Consider the following 19548-nt stretch of genomic DNA (forward strand, 5'->3'; position numbering starts at 1 on the left):
GGGCATTATGGGAAAGAAGGCGTGGGCCGGGCAGCCGGAACGCACACCGCAGTCCTGGAGGCGCGGTGCTGCAGGGTGGGGACGGTGGCGTTGGTTTAGGTTGACGTGGCCGTTCGCGCGAAATCCGGCTCCGGCTCCGGCTCCGGCTCCGGCTGCAACCCGAAGCTGAGGGACACGCTGAACCCGTGAAGCTCGCGTCCCGGCACACGCAGCGGGCGGACGCAGGGCGGCTAAGCCCACCCCTTCCTGCTTCCGTTGTTATGGTGACGGGGAAACCTAGAGGGCGCGTTTAGGCGTGCAGTTTCCCGGTGACCCTGTTCTTAAAGGGAGTGCCGGTGTATTGAGGATTTTTGCAGGTTGGTGGGCATGTGGGCAGAAAGGGGAAAATTTGCGTTAAAAGGGATGCTTGGCTGAAGTGACATTGATTACAGTGTCAGAAGAGGAAGCTGGAAACTTGAGAGAAATAAAAGTATTTGTGTGTGTGTGTGAACAAATTTGAGCATTCTACAGTACTGCCCGGGTCCTAGTCATTCAGTCTAGAAACTGGGGAGTTATCCACTCTTTACATCTAAATGCTATCGTACAGTAACTGCATTTTTGATCTTCAGCAACATAACCAGAACAATTGACCTAGCTACATTTGCAACCATCGAATTAGAAAACAATGTAGACGATGCCTACTGATGACATCAACTCTAATATGAAATAAGATGTAATTGGTAACAAATCAAATACAAACTTGTAAAAAATGGATGACCATACAGGACCCATAGGTAAACCAGCATACTGCAGGAAAGACGGGGAAGTAGCATAAACAATGGCAGAAATATTAGAAGCAGCCTGATACAATAGTAGTTAACATGTGCCAGGAACTGGTCTAAGCACACATTTATTAACTCAGTCCTCCAAACAATCTTAAATAATGGTGACTACTATTCTACCCATTTCATGGTAAATACGTGATAGAGCTGTGATTCACACCTAAGCAGACTGGCTCCAGAGACTGTGACGTTAATGATGATGCCACACTGTGTGTGAGCCAACAAAATACTTAGAGCAAATTGAAAAGCAAAGCAGAAAACTGGAGAATCAAGCAGTGACAAGATAGATCACTGTTTTATGTCATGATGAAGACGGACTTTTTTTAGGTGATGAGGAAACTACTTAAAACTTTTAAGTAAGGGACTCAGATTGTATTTTAGATTATTCTGGTGGCTATTGGATACTGAATACAAAGGGAACAAGATGAGAAAGGGAGAGCAGTTGGGAAAGTGTTAGAGAAAGAGTAAGTTTGACAAGATATGATGATTGGTTGGACATGGGAGATAAATGAGAGGAAGGATCAGAGGTTGACTTCTGATTTAGGTAGCTGAGTACCATCCACTGAATGACGATGTCTGGGGAAAAGATAAAGGGTTCTGACTTGGATATATCTATTTCAAGGTTCCTGGGTTATATCCAAATAAAGATAACCAGTATGAAGCTCATGGGAAATGGTTAGACTGGAGGAAGAAAGGGAATAATCATGAAATCTGTGTAACTGGGCCCATGAATATGAATAAGATTACCCAGAGAAAGTGTGAAAAATAAGGAGAGTGGTGGACCAAGGATAAAATCTTGGGTCATTCTAATACCAACAATGTTACACAACAAAGGAGAACAACAAATGAAAGGGCAACCTGTGGAATGGGAGGAAATATTTGCAAATCATCTGATAAGAGGTCAATATCCAAAATATATAAAGAAGTCATACAATTCAGTAGCAAAACAAGAAAAGAAAAACATTAAAAAATGGGCAGAGGATGAATAGTCATTTTTCCAAAAATGTCATAGAGAGATATGGCCAACAGGAACTGAAAAAGTGCTCAACATCACTAATCATCAGAGAAAGGCAAATCAAAACCACAAATGGGACATCACCTCATACCCATTAGAATAACTAATATCAAAAAGGCAATGAAAATTTTTGGTGAGGATGTGGAGAAAAAGGAACCCTTGTGCACTGTTAATTGGCATATATATTGGTGGAGCCACTATGGAAAACAGTATGGTGGTTCCTTCAAAAATTAAAAATAGAACTTCCATATGATCCAGGAAACAAAAACACTAATTTGAAAAGATAACATGCATCCTCATGTCCATTGCAGTATTATTTACAATAGTCAAGATTTGGAAATAACCTCAAGGTCTATTGACAGATTAATGGATAAAGAAAATGTGATACACACACACACACACACACACACACACAGACATACATACAATGGAATGTTATTCAGCTATGAAAAGGAATGAAATTTTGCCACTGTGACAGATTGGATGAACTTTGAGGATTATCTTAAGTGAAATAGTCCATTAACATTAAATTTTTATTTTACTTTATTTTGGTAATACCTTTTCACATCCTTTGTCCCCAAGAGTAGGTCAGTAGGTCAGCTATCCCATTCTTCATTCTCGTAGCACCAAATATGTTTCCTTCATAATTACAGTGTTGCGGGAACTGCCAGAACTACGAACAAGGAGTCGGAACACCGGGATGTTTGGAGAGAGGCAGTACTTACTGCCAGCACTGGCTCAGCGGATTCCTATCCAAAGGCTGAGCCCCGAGTGCAGCAGGGCCATGCCTTTTATACATTCACTACAAGGTTAGGGGGAGTCAGCACCCAGGAACCATTGCAGTGGGAGCTATTAAGTCACTGTATGTGTATTAAGGACGCTTGTTATATTTTAATCTATCTCTGTAAAGGGTACCTGGATACCCTATTATAAACTAACGGACCTCTATGACTGTGATCAACACACTGTTTCATACCACTGAGTCCTGGTGGCGGAAATGCATTGTTACATTCTTCAGTCTCTAGCACCCAAGCATCTTGTGATTCCTCTACATTCCTGAAGCCTCTACAGAAACTCTGTCTCTTTGGCTTCCTACCACAATACATTTGTTTGAGGAATTGATTATGTCCTCCACTATCCTACTCAAGGCAGAGTCATGTCTTTGCTCACCACAGTATCTGAACGACCTAGCCCAGTGGACAACGATTTATTGAATAAATGAACTATTTGATCAATCCATTCACCTGTGCCCCTGACTCTGTCCTCTCTCCTAAATCTGCAACCTCCCTCTCTTTTGTCTCCTAATCAGCTTTTCAGCAAGTTCTAGTCTTTCCAAGCCTAAACCATTTCCTCTCAAATCAACATCTTTCTCAAGTTGCAGGAGAGTTTCTGGGCTTCTCTTCTCTCCAAACTTTCAACAGAGTCCTATATCCTTGCTATTTCCATTTCCTCAGCTCCCACTAAATCTTGGGTTCACAGCAGTGTGGCTTCTGCCCTTATCATCCACCAAAATTGTGCTTGCTATAGTGGCTATAGTCTCCTAACCACTAAGTCCAATTAACAAGTTTTAGCCAATGTCTTACTTGAGTCACTCTTAATAACTTCCTTGAAGTTTAGTTCTTTTCATACATCTGATTTTTTTTATGAGCTCTTCTTTGTCCCTCATTTCTTAAATTAATTTGTTTCATTAAAAAAATATTCATTTAGTACTTACTATGCCAGGAACACCTGGGGATACTCAGTAATTAAAAATCCCCATCTGTGTGGAGCTTACATTCTTTAATATTTTTTAATTTGTAATTTTTTTATTGAGAGAGAGTTGACATAACATTATATTAGTTTTAGATATACAACATAATGATTTGAAATGTCTCTATATTGTAAAATGATCACCACAATAAGTCTAGTTAGTATCTGTCCTCTTATCTAATAGAATTTTTTTCTTCTAATGAGAACTTTAAAGATCCACTCTCTTAGCAACTTTCAAATATATAATTACAGTGTCATTAACTATAGTCACCATGCCATACATTTTATCCTCAGGACTTGTTTATTTTATAATTAGAAGTTTTTACCTCTTAATCCTCTTCACTCATTTCGCTCACCCCATACCCCTGTCTCTGGCAGACACCAGTCTGTTCTCAATATCTAAGAGTATGGGGTTTAGGTTTTGTTTTAGATTCCATACATAAGTGCGATCATACAGTATTTGTCTTTCCCTGTCTGATTTTGTCTGGCAAGGAATTATGGAATGTTTTAGGCAGAGGGAACAGCAAGTACACAGGCTTTGTACTTCAAAGAGCATTTGAGGTTTGTTTGAGGAAGTAAACGAACATCAAGAACATCAATTCAATGAGCTTAAAAAAGAGAGTCAACAAGGTGAGACTGGAAAAGTAGACAGGGACAAGATCATGTGAGGTTTTGTAATTCATTTTGAGGACTTTTGTCTTTTTCTTAAGAGCAATGAGAAGTCACAAGTTTTAAGCAGTGAAATGTGATTATTATTATTACTATTTTACTTAAAAAAACTTGGAAACAATCTCAAAGTTACAAAAAAGTTGAAAATATAGTGCAAATAACTTTGTTTTCCTCAACCACTTGAGAGTAAGTTGCTGATATGTTTCCCATTAATCCCCAAAACTGTGGTGTGTATTTTCTACAAATAAGGACATTTTCCTACATATCCACAGCACAATCATTAAACTGAGAAAATTAACATTGATATATTATTACCATCTAGTCTCCATCTAATTCTCATGTCCCCCAGGTTTGCCAGTTGTCACAATAATGTCTTTGTAGGATCCAGCGTGGAGCTCCTTGTTTCATTTAGTTGTTTTCTTAGACTCCTTCAGTTTTTCCTTGACTTTTAAGACCTTGATGCTCATGAAGAACACAGACCAGTTATTTGGTAGATATCTACCTTTTTTGGTTTGTCTGATGTTTCCTCACGATTAGGTTTAGTTTGTGCAACTTGATCAGGAATATAACAGAATTGACACTATGTTCTTTTTATTGAATGTTATAGGTGGCCTGAAATTTTGATCTGTCCTATTATGGGTGGTGTTAACTTAAATCACTTGATTAAAGAGGTGTTTATGAGGTGTCTCCACTGTAAAGTTACATTTTTGTCTTTTTGTAATTAAGAAGTGCTTTGTGGGGAGGTATTTCAAAATTCTGTGAGTACCCTGTTCTTCATCAAGCTTTCATTTTATTGATAATTTATTATGGATCCATGGATTCCTATTTTATTTGAGGGGTTAAAATCCATTACTATCATTTATATATATATGCTTATTTGTTCTATCTTTGACTGTTTGGAATTCTTTCAAGCTGGCTCCTGTGTCCTTTTGATAATGCCTATCATTTTTTTAGTATGTTTATTTTAGTGCACAATGAGACATTCAAAACATCCATTGCTTCTCCTGCCTCAGCTCTGGTACCAGTTGTTTCTGCAGGAAGCCTTGATTCTTTTGGAGAAGGATGTCTAGGTAACAAGATCTGGACCCTAGCTCTATGCTTTCGGGATGGTTACTCCTAGCCCTTTTCAGTGGACAGGGGTAGGGCATATATACATGTACACACACACACACACACACACACTTTCACAGATACCCAGGTTCACATTTACGTACATAGAAAACTATGAGTTCACAACAATACTTCCAATTCCAGGGTAACCAAAGGCATCATTCCATTCATTCCAGTTTTCTCTTTTCTATGTGAGTAGCTCCTTTTCCTGACAATAAGAAACCTGCCTCCCATTATCTTTGATACATATGTACTTAATGTTCAATTCTGCCATCTATAATCAATCTCCCAGTGCTGATGCTAACCTCTTTCCTGTCCAGTTGCCCTCTTCTAGCCCTGGAGGTCCTCATAGTCTAAACTGGGCCACTTTCCTGAGCAGATACTCCACTTACTTTATCCAGCTTCTAACCTAGGCCAGCTGCCCTCCCCCAGGGACACCAGAAAGGGCTCCAATATGCAGTCACTCAGCCTCACCCCCGCCCCATCCCTCCATCCCCATCCAGTGTAGCTACTCTCCTCACTTTGGCCGGGCTCTGACGCTGTGCCAGCCCCACCTAATAGCTTTCAGTCTGAATTATTCAGGATGGGGAAGGGCCATGATTATTTTTCAATAATTATTTTAGCTTCAGTTTAAAGAATGTAATGTAGGAGGGCGATAGTAAATGTAGGAGCTAGGAGACTATTGCAGTGGCCCAGGTGATGATGTTTTAGGCTATGTTGGACTTAGTGCAGAAATAGAGAAATTAACAGATTCCCCCAAAAAAACGTAGCAAGTAATATATATAGGATTTGGTGATGAACTAGCCATGGTGGAAAAGAGAAAGATATCTGAAGGTACATCTCTACTTGAAATAATTGCCATCAGGATAATTCTCCACTTGCTCCAGGGAAACCGAAGCCTTGACAGCCTCAGTATAAGAAGTCAAAACTTGCTGCAACAGCCCCATCATATATACATGAGGTATGCCGTAACAAAGGGACCATTTTGTTTCATATTTTTAGTTCCACTTTCAAGACCCAGTTCACATTTCTTTTGAAAAAGAATTTTCTGTGAGCAAGTCAAGAGTATTTGATCACTCCGTCCTTTATTTATTACATTTATCATACTATATTGTAATTACATTTCACTGGTTAGTCTGCTACAATGAAGCCTTTGAGATCACGAATCAGATTGTATTTACTTTTTTCCTCAGTGCCTAGATAGAACAGTACTTGGCATCTATTCAATACATGTATTATTACAAATGGAATGAAGAATCAATATTTATTATGTGTGGAGAGGAAAGAATGGTCCTTTGTTCCTAAAGTCATTATTGTCTGGCCTGGGACAGGGGTGTGAAGAACACACATTTACATGTAGAAATATAAATGTTGAATGAGTGACATAAACAATATGTTCCAAAGGGACTCAATTTTGGGCTTAAGTGCTCAAGACTCAAGAGTAGAATGGGAGGGCAGAATGGGTGTTTCTTAAAAAAAAAAAAAAGAATTCCTTAATAGATTTGGAATTTTAGAACCAGGCAGAATCTTAGAATCTTTGAGGTCATGAAGTTCATTCCTTAAATTCATAGAGGAGGAAACTGAAGCCCAGAGCCAACTAAGTCCCAGGAAGTTTGATGAGAGACACAAAGAGACACAAATGTAATGGATGAAATGAGAATAAAAACTATGATTCCTATTTTCTTAGTGTGAAATGGTAAAGATAATCATAATAACTAAAACTTACATTTGCTTTATATGTCCCAGGCACTCTATCAAGCCCTTTACTTTTATTAATACATTTAATTGTCACAAGCACTCTGTAAGGTAAGTGCAATCATTATGTCAATTTTACAGATGAGAAAACTGAGGCTAAGAGAGGTTAAGCTACTTGCCCTGAGTGACAGTAAGAGGTAGAGTTTGTATTCCAACCCAGTAGTCTAGATCTGGAGTCTGTAAGGAACACCATGATCAGTCAATTGACATATTTTGACAGCACTTATTTCAGCTAAATAAGGTATTGTTTTCATAGAATTTTTTCATAATAATATAATGACCTATCACAACTGCTTGATTTGGAGGTAAACTGTAATACTTTATTAGATCAGATCCAACTTGTAAAGACAGACTTGGTAGATGTCTTTAAATCACCTACAGCACCTACTATGGAACTGATATTTAATGTATGCATTTAATTCAGTTGAATATAATTTCATGCTTTCATCTCCAATAAACAGGGCCACCTTTCACTGTAACTGACCTTTCTTTTGTGCTTATTTCCCTACATCCCAATTATTCTGACACTATAGTGTTTAGTGTTAAAAAAGTTATATGGTAATTAAAGGCTTTAACAAAAGTCAAAATCAAGCAGATATTAGGACTGTATACACACACACATACACAAATGTGTATATATACATATATATATACATATTTTGTATACATTGGCTTTTCTTGGCACTAATTCCTATACAAACACTTGCTGAAATGAATTGAAAGCAACAAAAAGCAAATATGGGTTGACAGTTATAGTGAAATACACTTTCTTACCATTTTACTCTATAAAAAATAGGGGACCAGGAGATCAGATTATAAATTGATAAAATGTGTCTGCCAGCTTGCCTACACTACAGATCTTAGAGATGATAAAGAAAGATCTTATCATTGTTGAAGTATAGCAAGTGCCCTCAATAGGCCAGTAATTTTGAGGAATCGCTGAAATATGGAAGACAGAGGTGTTGAATTGACAGAAGCAATCACTGAACAAAGCATAAATAAGAAGAATGCTGCAAAATGTGAGCATGTCTCTGGATGCTTTTAACTAAAGAAGAGAATGATGTGAGAATGGAGAACGTGGAGATGTTTGCTAGTTGAGGCACCACACTGTGGGTGGCTATGCAGGTTTGCCCCTGTGTTAGGTGTGTCTAAAATAATCCCTGGGTTTGATGATTCTCTAGAATGAGCCATCAAACTAAGAAAACAGTTGTACTCATGGCTAAGATTTATTACAGAGAAAGAATACAAAGCAAAATTGCAAAGGGAAATGGTGCATGGGCAGAGAGTCTGGAGGAAAACAGGTGTCAGTTTCCAAGAGTCCTCTCCTAGTGTAGTCACATAGGACACACACATCCAGAAATAAGTTGTGTCAACATGTGCAAAGGGTTGTGTACAAGGAAAGCTCATTAGACACTAAGTGACTAAGGTTTTTAGTGGAAACTGGCCATGTAAGATCTGCTTAGGCACCAAAATTTTAGACCTCCAGAAGGAATGTAGATGTTCAACATAAACCACATTGTTTTTAGAATCCAGGCACAGTGAACCATCTTCTCATTTAAGGAAATTTTTACATCAGGAAATTGCTTACCAGCCAAGTTCTCAGATAACCAGGACTTTTCAAGGATAGCAGTCTCAGGTTTGCTATGTTAACTCTTCTGCACAGTCTCCTTTAATCAGTCTCCTCTAACCGAAGAGTGCACAGTGGAGGCATCTGCTGCCGGACAGGTGTAGTGAGGATATGACAAGGGTAAGCCCTGGTTTATGACAGAAGATGTCATACCCAGAAAATGAATGATTGACACAATTCTCTCAGTGGTGCATTTTCCCTTTCTTCATGAATGCAATGGAGATCCTATAGCACATAGCAAGAGCATATACATATAGGCTGTCAAAGAGTTGTGAAAATGAAGAACAGCACAACTAAGAATCACCAAAATTTGAAGAGCTCAGTGAAAGTAGCATGAAACTAAGAAACAAAAAACACAAAAATATGAAGGTTCCAGAGGCGCCGCGTGCAGGGAGCCGGTGTGCGCGGAGGTTGCGGCTTGTGCGGTTTGGCCTCAGCTCTGGGTGCGGCGTTTCCGGCCTCCCCTGCATGGTTGTAGCTTGGGCCTTACGGACCCAGCCGGACCGTGGCTTCAGCTTAGGAAGAGCTACAGAAAGATCTAGAAGAGGTGAAGGTGCTGCTGGAAAAGACCACTAGAAAAAAGAATACATAATGCCTTTACAGCTGAAAAATCCAAGACTGAGACAGAAATCAAGAACAAGATGCAACAGAAATCACAGAGGAAAGCAGAACCTCTTGACAATGAAAAGCCAGCTGCTGTGGTCGCCCCCATTACAACGGGATATACAGTGAAAATCAGTAATTACGGATGGAATCAGTCAGAGAAGTTTGTGAAAATCTATGTCACTCTGACTGGAGTTCATCAAGTCCCTGCTGAGAATGTGCAGGTGCATTTCACAGAGAGGTCATTTGATCTTTTGGTAAAGAATCTAAATGGGAAGAGTTATTCCATGATTGTGAACAATCTCTTGAAACCCATCTCTGTGGAAGGCAGTTCAAAAAAAGTCAAGACAGATACAGTTCTTATCTTATGTGGAAAACACACGGTGGGACTACCTGACTCAGGTTGAGAAGGAATGCAAAGAGAAAGAAAAACCCTCTTATGACAATGAAACAGACCCTAGTGAGGGATTGATGAATGTTCTAAAGAAAATTTATGAAGATGGAGATGATGATATGAAGCGAACCATTAATAAAGCCTGGGTGGAATCAAGAGAGAAGCAGGTCAAAGGAGACACAGAATTTTGAGACTTTAAAGTCCATTTGGGAACTGTGATGTGGAAATATTATGTTTTCAATAAAGAAATTTGGTGAGTTGCACAGATACATCTGACAGATAACCATTTACACAGCCTCCTAAGTAAAGGCAGTAAATTCTCCATTTCATTCTGGAGGATTTATTTAAATAAAATACAATTTTTAAACACTTCCTCAAAAAAAACCCCACAAAAATAGAACTAACAAAAGAGGAGTTAGTAGCATACGTGGAGTGAACTATGTGCATCCCAGGAGGTACACAGTTAATCTTTTGGGTGTAGGGGCAGGGAAAAAATTTTTAACTCTTGAATTTTACCAAAAAGTAATTTTGAAAACTTTTATTACTAGAATGTCAGATATGTAGAGTCAGGGAATATTGTCTGTTTTCCCTGTGATATCACCAGACTTGTCTGTTAAGAGTAGATTTAAGTGTTTGTTGAAGGGCTAGATCAATAAATTTAATATTTGGGTTAAGAGAAGCAATGTTATAGAATTTATAAAGATATATACTAATAAAACCAGACCCCACCTCTGAAAAAATTAGAGACCAGGACAGGCTGTTATAAAAAAGAAGCAAATTCAATGAAAATGGGAATGAAAAATATAATCATTAAAACAGAAATCTCAAAGATGAGTTGAAGAGAGTGATGGATACAGAAAACCAGCAAGCTATTAGATCAAAATGGGGAATTCTTTAGGAATACAGTTTAGAAAGATCCACTGATATGAGAATTTAGGAACTTCAATAGGAATTCCAAGAAGAAATGAGAGAGTAAATGCAGTGTAGGAAATTTCAAAGACATGTTTCCTGTAGTGGGAGACTCAACTTTTCATGTTAAAAGGGTACACCGTGCTAAACAGGATGAATGAAAAATATATCGTGTGATAAAACCGGGCAGCATCACAAGAAGGAAGGAAAAAAATGCTAAATGCTGCCAAGGAGGAAAGATCACATGACATTGAGATTAATAGCAAACTGAATACAAGAAATGTTTTCTGCAAAGTTCTGAGAGAAGATGCTACAGAACCTTATTCCTTGATGTTTTTATGAATTTTATACTTTACATTTCTTTCAAAAATTTATTGTTCACTGTGAGTATACAATAAGACAATTATTTTTATGCTTTTAAATCTTATATCCTGCAACATCACTAAATTACTAACAATAGTAGCTTTTTTGTAGATTATACTAGGTTTTCTTTAAAAAAATATTGTCTGTGAATTAAGACCATTTTATTTTTCCTTTCCAACTAATTCTTTTTAAATCTTTTTCTCACCTTACTGCAGTGACTAGAACCTCTAATGTTGAATACAAGTACTGAGCAGATTGTTTCTAGTCTTAAAGGGAAAGCATTCAGTGTTCCATCATTAGGTATGATATTAGCAGTCATTTTTTTATAGATGCCTTTTAGCATGTTGAGAAAATTCTCTTCTCTTCCTGGCTTGCTGAGAGGCTTTATTAAGAATGGATGTTGGATTTTCTCAAATGATTTGCTTATATTTATTGAGATAATCTCACAGTTGGGTTTTGTTGCCCCCAGTTTGTTAACATGCTGGATTAAGTTGACTGATTTTTTAATGCTAAACCAACTTTGCGTTCTTTGGATAAATATACTTGGTCATGATATATTTTCTTTTAATATATTGTTGGATTTGATATTTCTGAAATGTGTTTAGAATTTCTGCCTCTCTTTTCATAAGAGATACTGGTTTGTAGTTTACAATGTCTTTAGTTTTGGTATCAGCCTAACACTGGGCTCATAGAACAAGTTGGGATGTATTCACACCTTTCAATTTTCTGGAAAAGCTTAAATAGAATTGATATACTTCTTCCTTAATCATTTGATACAACTCACTAGAGAAGTTGTCTGGGTCTAGGATTTTATTTGTTGGAAGGTTTTTAAGTTTGAATTCAATTTAAAAAATACGTAGAGCTATTTAGGTTATTTATTTCTCGTTTGTTTAACTTTTCATTTTAAAATCATTATGGATTCACAAAAATGAAAAGAAGAGGTACAAAGATGTCTTGTGATGCCTCCACTCATTTTTTCCCTGTGGTTATATTTATATTCTATGCAATTATGGTACAATATCAAAATAAGAAAATTGACGTTGGTACATTTATTAATTCTGAGCATTTTTATTCCAAGTATAGACTGGTGTAACCAGCACTACATTCAAGACTATAGAACTATTCCACAAAATTCTCCCTTATACTATCCCTTTAGTCATAAGATTACTCCCACATACCCCACCATCCCTAACTTCTGACAACCATGTTTCCATCTTTATAATTTGCTGACTTTAGAATGTTATACATATCAGCATGTGGCATTATGAGATTTGCTTTTCTCACTCAGCATAATACCCTTGATCCACCCAACTTGGGTAGGTGTCATTAGTTTGTTCCATTTGTTTTTTTTCTGGACAGTATGCCATGGTATGCATGTACCACAGTGTGTTTAACATTCAGCTATTGTAGAACATTTGGGTCGTTTCCAGTTTTTTGGCTATTGCAAATAAAGCTGCCATGAACATTTATGTATGGCTTTTTTGTTTTTTGTTTTTGTGGATGTAAATTTTAATTTCTCTGAAATGAATGCCTAGGAGTGTGATTGCTAGGTTGTATGGTAAATGTACGTTTACTTTTTAAAGAAACTGGCAGTTTTCCAGTGTGACTGTACCATTATGCTTCCTGCCAGCAATGAATGAGAATTTCTGTTAGTAGAACTGTGCTCTCATCACAAAAACAAATGATGGGACTATATCACCTACTCAAGAACAAGTGGATTTGCATTCTTGCCTGGGAGTTATGGTGGTAAACAAGCTTCCTAATTTCTGGTAGCAATGCTAATGGAGTCAACTGCTTATGTCTGGGAAGAGGAATATACCACGTTTCTGGAGTAGGTCTCAGAATTGTGCCGTCCATGCAGGACAGGAGCCCTGGGATGTGCTGGTCTACCAATCCAGGGCAGGTTCTGGGACATATACATTTATGAAACAGTACTAGCAGAAGGGGCAAATTTGGGAGAAATCTTCCAAGGAAGATGAATTCTCAACAATTGTAAACCTGCTGCTCATGTGATAAGAGATCACCTATAAGAGGTAAATGAGAAATAGCTTCATTTCTTCTTCTAAAAAACCCAGTTTAAAATATGAGTTGAAGAAGGGTATATGAAAGGAACCAACACTCTTCTACATCATAATGAGATACACTTATTCCACCGTGAGAGGGAGAACCTTATAAATTTTGTTACAGTTAGAAACTTTTTTTTCCTATGAAGGAGCTAATAGATCAAGAAATGGAAGCTGTAACATGAGAGGAAATGGAAGATCTTAGCATTATAAAAGGGACTTTAAATATACATGTTGAAAATGTGTGAAGGAGTAAAGAAGGGTGAAAATTTAGAATAAACTTGTCTAAGACTGATTCTTTGTTGGCTGTCCCCTCAGAACACCACTTGGCCCTTTGCTGAACTTCTTGGAAATTAGCTGCAGCTGAGGGTTTAAGGAACTCAGTGCTCGAAATCTGAGGTGACAGGTGAAGCCACGGGCCCAATATCTGCAACTACATGGCTTAGATCCAGAACCCTGATCGTGACAGAGAGGAGCTATCATTTTCTCAATCAAAATCCCTACAGCACTAGGGCCAGGATGCTTTTCTGAGTCTAATGTCTAGACTAGATGCCTGGGTTCTGTTCCAGGAGAGATGGTCAACAGAGAACTGCACACCTGCTTTCTTTTCAGTTTTATCACAGGTCTGGTGTGTTTGCTGTATGGTCCTTCCACATTGTTTGCTCAATAACTGGCACAAAAAGTAGGGCATCTGGCCCAGCATACTAAGGTACCACAGATTCAGGAAGTGGGAGAAGCTAAAAGAGGGCAACATGACTAGTTTCTGGGATTGAGATGGATAATTACTGGCTGGTTTGAGGAGCTAGTTCTTTGAAGTCCTCAAGTTTCTTAGGCAATAAATTTGCTAAGAATGTCAAGGCCTGAGGAAATACAGATTGCCAGTATTCCATGGCTGTTATTAAGGCCTTAGAGGGAGTTGCATAGGAGGTGAAGCAGAGGTGGAAGGGTGAACTGGAATCAAAGGTGAAACTGTAGGAGCAATGTAGGTCGCCATATAACTAAGGTATATAGTGTTCTGTCCATCTTATGTTGTATGAGACAGAGAATGTTATTAGGTGCTGAAATCAAAATATTAAGTGTGAAGTCCTAAGTGAGTGCATTTATATCAATGAATTTGACTTTATTGAGTCATATATTCTGGACCTTTGGGTCCAAATTTGGTCTGTAGAATTTATTATCCAACATGTTTCCCAGGCTCCTGACAGTATGAATCAGAAGTTATTTTATTTTTTTAATTCTTAAATTTTTTTCTTAAAATTAAAAAATTGGAATAATTCTAGATTTACAGAAAAGGTACAAAGACAGTATGGAGAGTTCCTGTATTCTCTTCACTCAGCTCTCCAAAATGTTAACATCTCATCAAATCATGGGAAATTTATGAAACCAAGGTTTTACATTGGTAACCGTACTCTGAACTTTACTACAGACTTTATTTGGGCTTCACTAGTTTTTCCACTAATAAATGGCAGTTCTTTCAAATCTGTGTGCATGCTATTTTTTGCTGTAGTTGGTCTTGTACTGCTCAGTCTGTATTATGTTAGAATCCAACTCTTGTTATGGGCCGAGAATGCATAAGGAGTGGTAGGGATGGATTCTGGGAATATCAGGAACCCAAAAAATCCAATACACAAGGTTAGAAAAAGGACAAGATAGTTACATAAAAATATTTGAAACATGTGTAATGGGAAACACACACACACACACATATATCGAAATCCTGAGCACATAGCCTATCTTGTTGGATGGAAAAGCAAAGCAGGAAAAAAAACCAAGTGCTTACCTCAAAGAATTAGTATGAGGAAGTAAACAGACCACTATAGAAGTAACATGCTTAGGAACATGCCTGACACATAATAATTGCTGCTATGCATCAGCTATTACTTTTACTGACAAATTGACCTTTGGGTTTCCTCATTCTGCATTAAGGAGAAACCTGAATTTTTTCTTACTTCTGCTACCATAAACTCTGGGACTCAGTGAAACCACTTCTTCCTCTTTTATACTCTTGTTACTACCAGTGTGAACTCAGAATGCTTTGGGGGCCCAAGCTTCCCTATACTGCTAACCTGTAATTAGTCTCTCTAATGAACTCTGTGTGTAAGTGAGAATGACTATTTGTATTTTGCACCTTCACTTGCTTTAGCAGCCACGTTCCCTTTAAAATATTGTGGCTGGGACAAAAACACACAAAAAAGAACATGGATATAGTTTTTTTTTCTTTCTTAAAAAGCCTTGATTGCTTCTTTGATTGTCTTTTCAATCAGAAAAGTTTACTTTGGCCGCTTTGGAATATAATCCTCATTGTAACCTGCTTGAAGTTTTATGACTCCCTCTTTCCTCATGAACTTATTTTATACCCAGAGGAATTATCTTTACTAAATTCTGTTTCCAGAGGTTCTTTCTTTTTCCTCCTCAACATTTCAAACAGAATTGAATGTGCCTTTTGCCTGAATTAATATATTCAAAGTTAAGATTAAATAAAAATGTTAAAATTTCAGTTGCATACTAATATGCAAAGAACAGTCCTCAATGTTGAATGGAGAGGCTAAATAGTAAGACGAGCATTCTCTATCGTTAAATGAGGGAATAGGATGTCAGGGAAGGGAGTAGATCCTGGAAGGCTCTTTGAGATTTTCAAACACTGAACCACTCACTGTTCCTATCTGTGTAGACACACGGCTGACCTGGTGAGGATATCTTTTGGACTTGTTATACCTGCCACCCAGCCTCTCACTTTTTGATATAGGCTTCTGTCCTGTTCTCCACTGAAAGGTTTTCATTTCTATAATACTCAGACTTTTCAGCAAGAACTTTGTATTATATTGAACAATTCTGTTGGTGTACTTGAGCACAAAAATCTCGTATGTTCCTTCTCAACAGCAGCAGACAATTTAATACAGTTAATTTTATTTATAAGAAAGCTTTGTAGTGTGAAAATGAAATCAGCAATACTCTGCAGTTAAATACAATTGTTTTAATTCTATGGTTTTAATTTTTTCGTCAGAAGACTTAGTCCTTATCAAGATGAATGTATATCCCAAGCACCTAATTTATTCCTTGTAAAAGTGTTCTTTTGGATGCCTTTCCCCTTATTAATTAGCAATGTTAATTAGTTGAATAACTTGTGTTTTTTACAAAGCTAAGGGGCAGTTTTCACCAAGCTGATAGCAGCAAACAAACTGTCACTATGACTATCTCCTCTTGTCTCCATTATTGGTTTTGTTCAATTTTTTAAAATGCCACAAAGTCAGCAAAAGCTATCACTCACCGTCAGTTAGCAAGATGAGCTGTGCAAGTACACTGGGGAAGAAAAGTGTCTTTCCAGTCTTCTCTTCATATAGAATTTTTGTTTGAAAAATTTTTGTATACAACATTTGGTCCCTCAGGACACCTGAAGGTTTTCAAGTTTTTCTATATTTTTAAAAGTGAATGCTGAAACTTTTATTTGATTTTTTTCTCCTTTATCAATTTGACAGTTGTAAAAGCAAGAAAACTAGAGGCAGTAGGATGCTACATTCTTCAGGACATCTCTGAGAACACAAATCTTTAAATGATCCCGTCAGTCTTTAGGACATGAAGTGTGATTCAGGGACCCATGAGTACTCCCAAACTCTTCCCAGGTATCTGGGAGGTCAAAACAATTTTCATAATAGTAATGAGATGTTGTTTATAACCTGTTGTTTATAATGATAATATGTTAATTGTGTTCTGCTCACTTTCATTCTGTCCTAAGTGTGCGGTGAAGTTTTCCAGAGGCTACCTGATGTGTCATATCACACTAGACTGACTGTAGAAACAGGTATGAAAATCTAGCTCCATTTCATAAAGCTAGACATTGAAGAGATTTACAGAAATGTAAAGTGCTTTCCTCACCCTCATTAATTTTGGGGAGAAATTTTTCATAAACATGCATGTCAATATGTAATGGATTTATTATTTTTTTAATGAATTAATAAATATTTTAAAAAGTTGGTCATGGGAATGGTAGTACAGCACAGAGAAAATAGCAAGTGATTCTGTAACACCTTTCTATGCCGACAGATAGTAACTGCACTAGTTGGGGTGAAGATTTTATAATGTGGGTAACTTTTGAACCACTGTGTTGTATACTTGAAACTTATATGATTGTTATCAACTATACTTCAATAAAAAAAGAAGTAAATGAATTAATAAATATTTTTAAATTTCCAGTTTAATTCCTAGTGTGGTACATATCAGTAGACACAAAGGAAATAAACAAAAGCACTTTGAAGTCCTCAATAATTTTTAAGAGTGTTAAGAGGATCCTGAGACAAGAGTTCTCAAATTGCTGACCAATTGCCAAGAAAACTTCCTACTTTTACAGTGCTATCCTGAGAAACTTAAATTCTTACCTAACATCCTTATTTATTTTAATGGCTACAACTCCATTTTCAGTTCATGTATCCTTAATCATGCTCCCCTTAATTCTCCAGTTCCAGATTCACTGCCAGATCTATTACCCTGGATTCTGAATTTTACAGAATCCTGAATGCCTGTAGCAACTTGGTGATGAACTGCTTGGGAAGGAATGAGGATGTAAGAGGAGGAATGGTGAGCTTCAAAGAACTGAGACTTTCTAGCCAGTGACATTTCTCCTATAAACCCTATATTCATACAACCAAGGCAACTAGAACTGACCAGAGCTAGAACCTTATCAGTTATATCTGTAAATTGTCAGACATTCTATTCGCTACTCTGTGTCTTTTATTTTTAATCTTAACAGTTTCTTTGGAGGTAGGCATAACTGGCTTATTTCATGGATGAGGAAACCTGAGTTTGGAGAAGTGGAATGATTTGTTTAAGGCAATAGAGTCAGTTGGCAAGATTGGGTTTCCCAGCCTGGCCTGATTAGCACCCAGACCGTGTGAGCGAGAGGTGCCTTTCAGTTCCTTTTGTGGTGTTTTTACTTCTTTAGATTTTATTTTGGGGAAGGGATGGCCCAGAATAGATGTTTAATAAATACACTTTTGTAGAATGGAGGCATACTACAACCAACCTAGGAGTTGAGTCCTGCTTAGCTGTTTTAGGATTCTTGCTTTTTTCTCTCAGATCATTCTAGCTCTCTGATTAGAATCAGAATTTCTAACAGTTCCCTCTGCCCATAAAAGCATTGTAATCAGAGATCTTTTAGCATGGTGAGTCACTGACCCTTCTTCCATAATGTAAATTGAAATCAGTCTAAGAGGAACCTATAAATTGTCACTAAAGACTGAAGAGTTATTAGAAATAAAAATCAAATCCCAAGTAGGAATTTTTATATAACATGAAATATTTCTCTTGAAATACTTCCCATATCCTCTCCTGAAAAGAAATTCTATCTCATTTTCATTAGTCTATTTAGAACAATTTGGGTGGTTCTACTCCACTTTAACAATCAACTTAAAGTACTTGGACAGAATTGTATCATTAACTTTCATCTCTTTTGGACATTATAACTTGAAATCTTAAAAAGCAGTGGTGTGCTCGTTTCGGCAGCACATATACTAAAATCGGAACGATACAGAGAAGATTAGCATGGCCCCTGCGCAAGGATGACACACAAATTCGTGAAGCGTTCCATATTTAAAAAAGAAAAAAAGCAGTGGTCATCCTTTGAGAAGGTACTTTGTATGACTTTCCTATTTGAAAGATCACAAGGAAGAGAGTGAATAACTCACAAATCCAAACTCACATATTTTAACTGTTTCCTATTTACTCAATTTACTTTTAACTGGGGAAGACTTGAACCAATTAACATTAGTGGTGGTGGAGGAGTAACACTAGCCCCTTTGCCAATAAAGAGTTGAGACAAATACTAAGCAAAAACTATTAAGATGGTATTGATAATAAAATAAGAGAAATCTAAATAACTGAGAGTATAGCTTTAAAGAGTTTTGTTGATTTAGTATCAATTCCTTATATGTAACATATCCTTATTCAGGACTATATTTTTTATAGCTCTTGTAATTATGAAAAGACAATGAATCTCTATTTTCTTTGACCCTGTCTATTAATTCATTTCACATATTTTGTGGTATGCATCACATAGAACCTCTTGTATACATTTTTCCTCTTCCTTACCAGAGTGGAAACTCATAAAGACAGAGAACATGCCACTCATCTTTGTGATGCCAGGGTTCTTGTTCACAGAGTCAAAGAATGAACTTTGCAAACACTCAAAGTAGGAGACCAAGTAAGAGGCTTTTATTTAGAGATAAAGTGAGAGAACAGAGCTCCTGGCTCATGCCAGGAGGGGACAAGAGAGTCTGTAGCTGTGCATTGTCTAGAGGTTTTATAGGCAGTTGAGGATTTTTGAAACGTGATAAAGGGCTTGGGTGTGTGGACTTGTTAAGTCCTTGATGAGACATTAAGTCCCTTTTCTCACCAGTCCTCCATGTAATTCTGCAAAATTAACATAAGAAATTTACTGCAGATTTTTTCCCCCAGAATAACAGCTTTTTGATCTGGGA

At 37.3% G+C, this 19548-nt stretch overlaps 1 protein-coding gene and 1 non-coding gene across 2 annotated transcripts; both read left to right on the forward strand.

Moving 5' to 3' along the window:
- Positions 1-9118: 9118 nt before the first annotated feature.
- On the forward strand, positions 9119-10121 carry LOC118909182 (calcyclin-binding protein-like). Its single transcript, XM_057504356.1, is given in 2 exon segments — positions 9119-9719; positions 9721-10121. Coding segments are annotated over 2 exon segments (546 nt in total). The 5' UTR covers positions 9119-9387; the 3' UTR covers positions 9935-10121.
- An 8437-nt stretch (positions 10122-18558) lies between these two features.
- On the forward strand, positions 18559-18665 carry LOC118909233 (U6 spliceosomal RNA). The gene has a single exon (XR_005023530.2). It is a non-coding gene; the product is annotated as a U6 spliceosomal RNA (small nuclear RNA).
- The last annotated feature ends 883 nt before the right edge of the window (positions 18666-19548 follow it).

Source organism: Manis pentadactyla, chromosome 6, assembly GCF_030020395.1.
Source record: "Manis pentadactyla isolate mManPen7 chromosome 6, mManPen7.hap1, whole genome shotgun sequence".
Lineage (NCBI taxonomy): Eukaryota > Metazoa > Chordata > Mammalia > Pholidota > Manidae > Manis > Manis pentadactyla.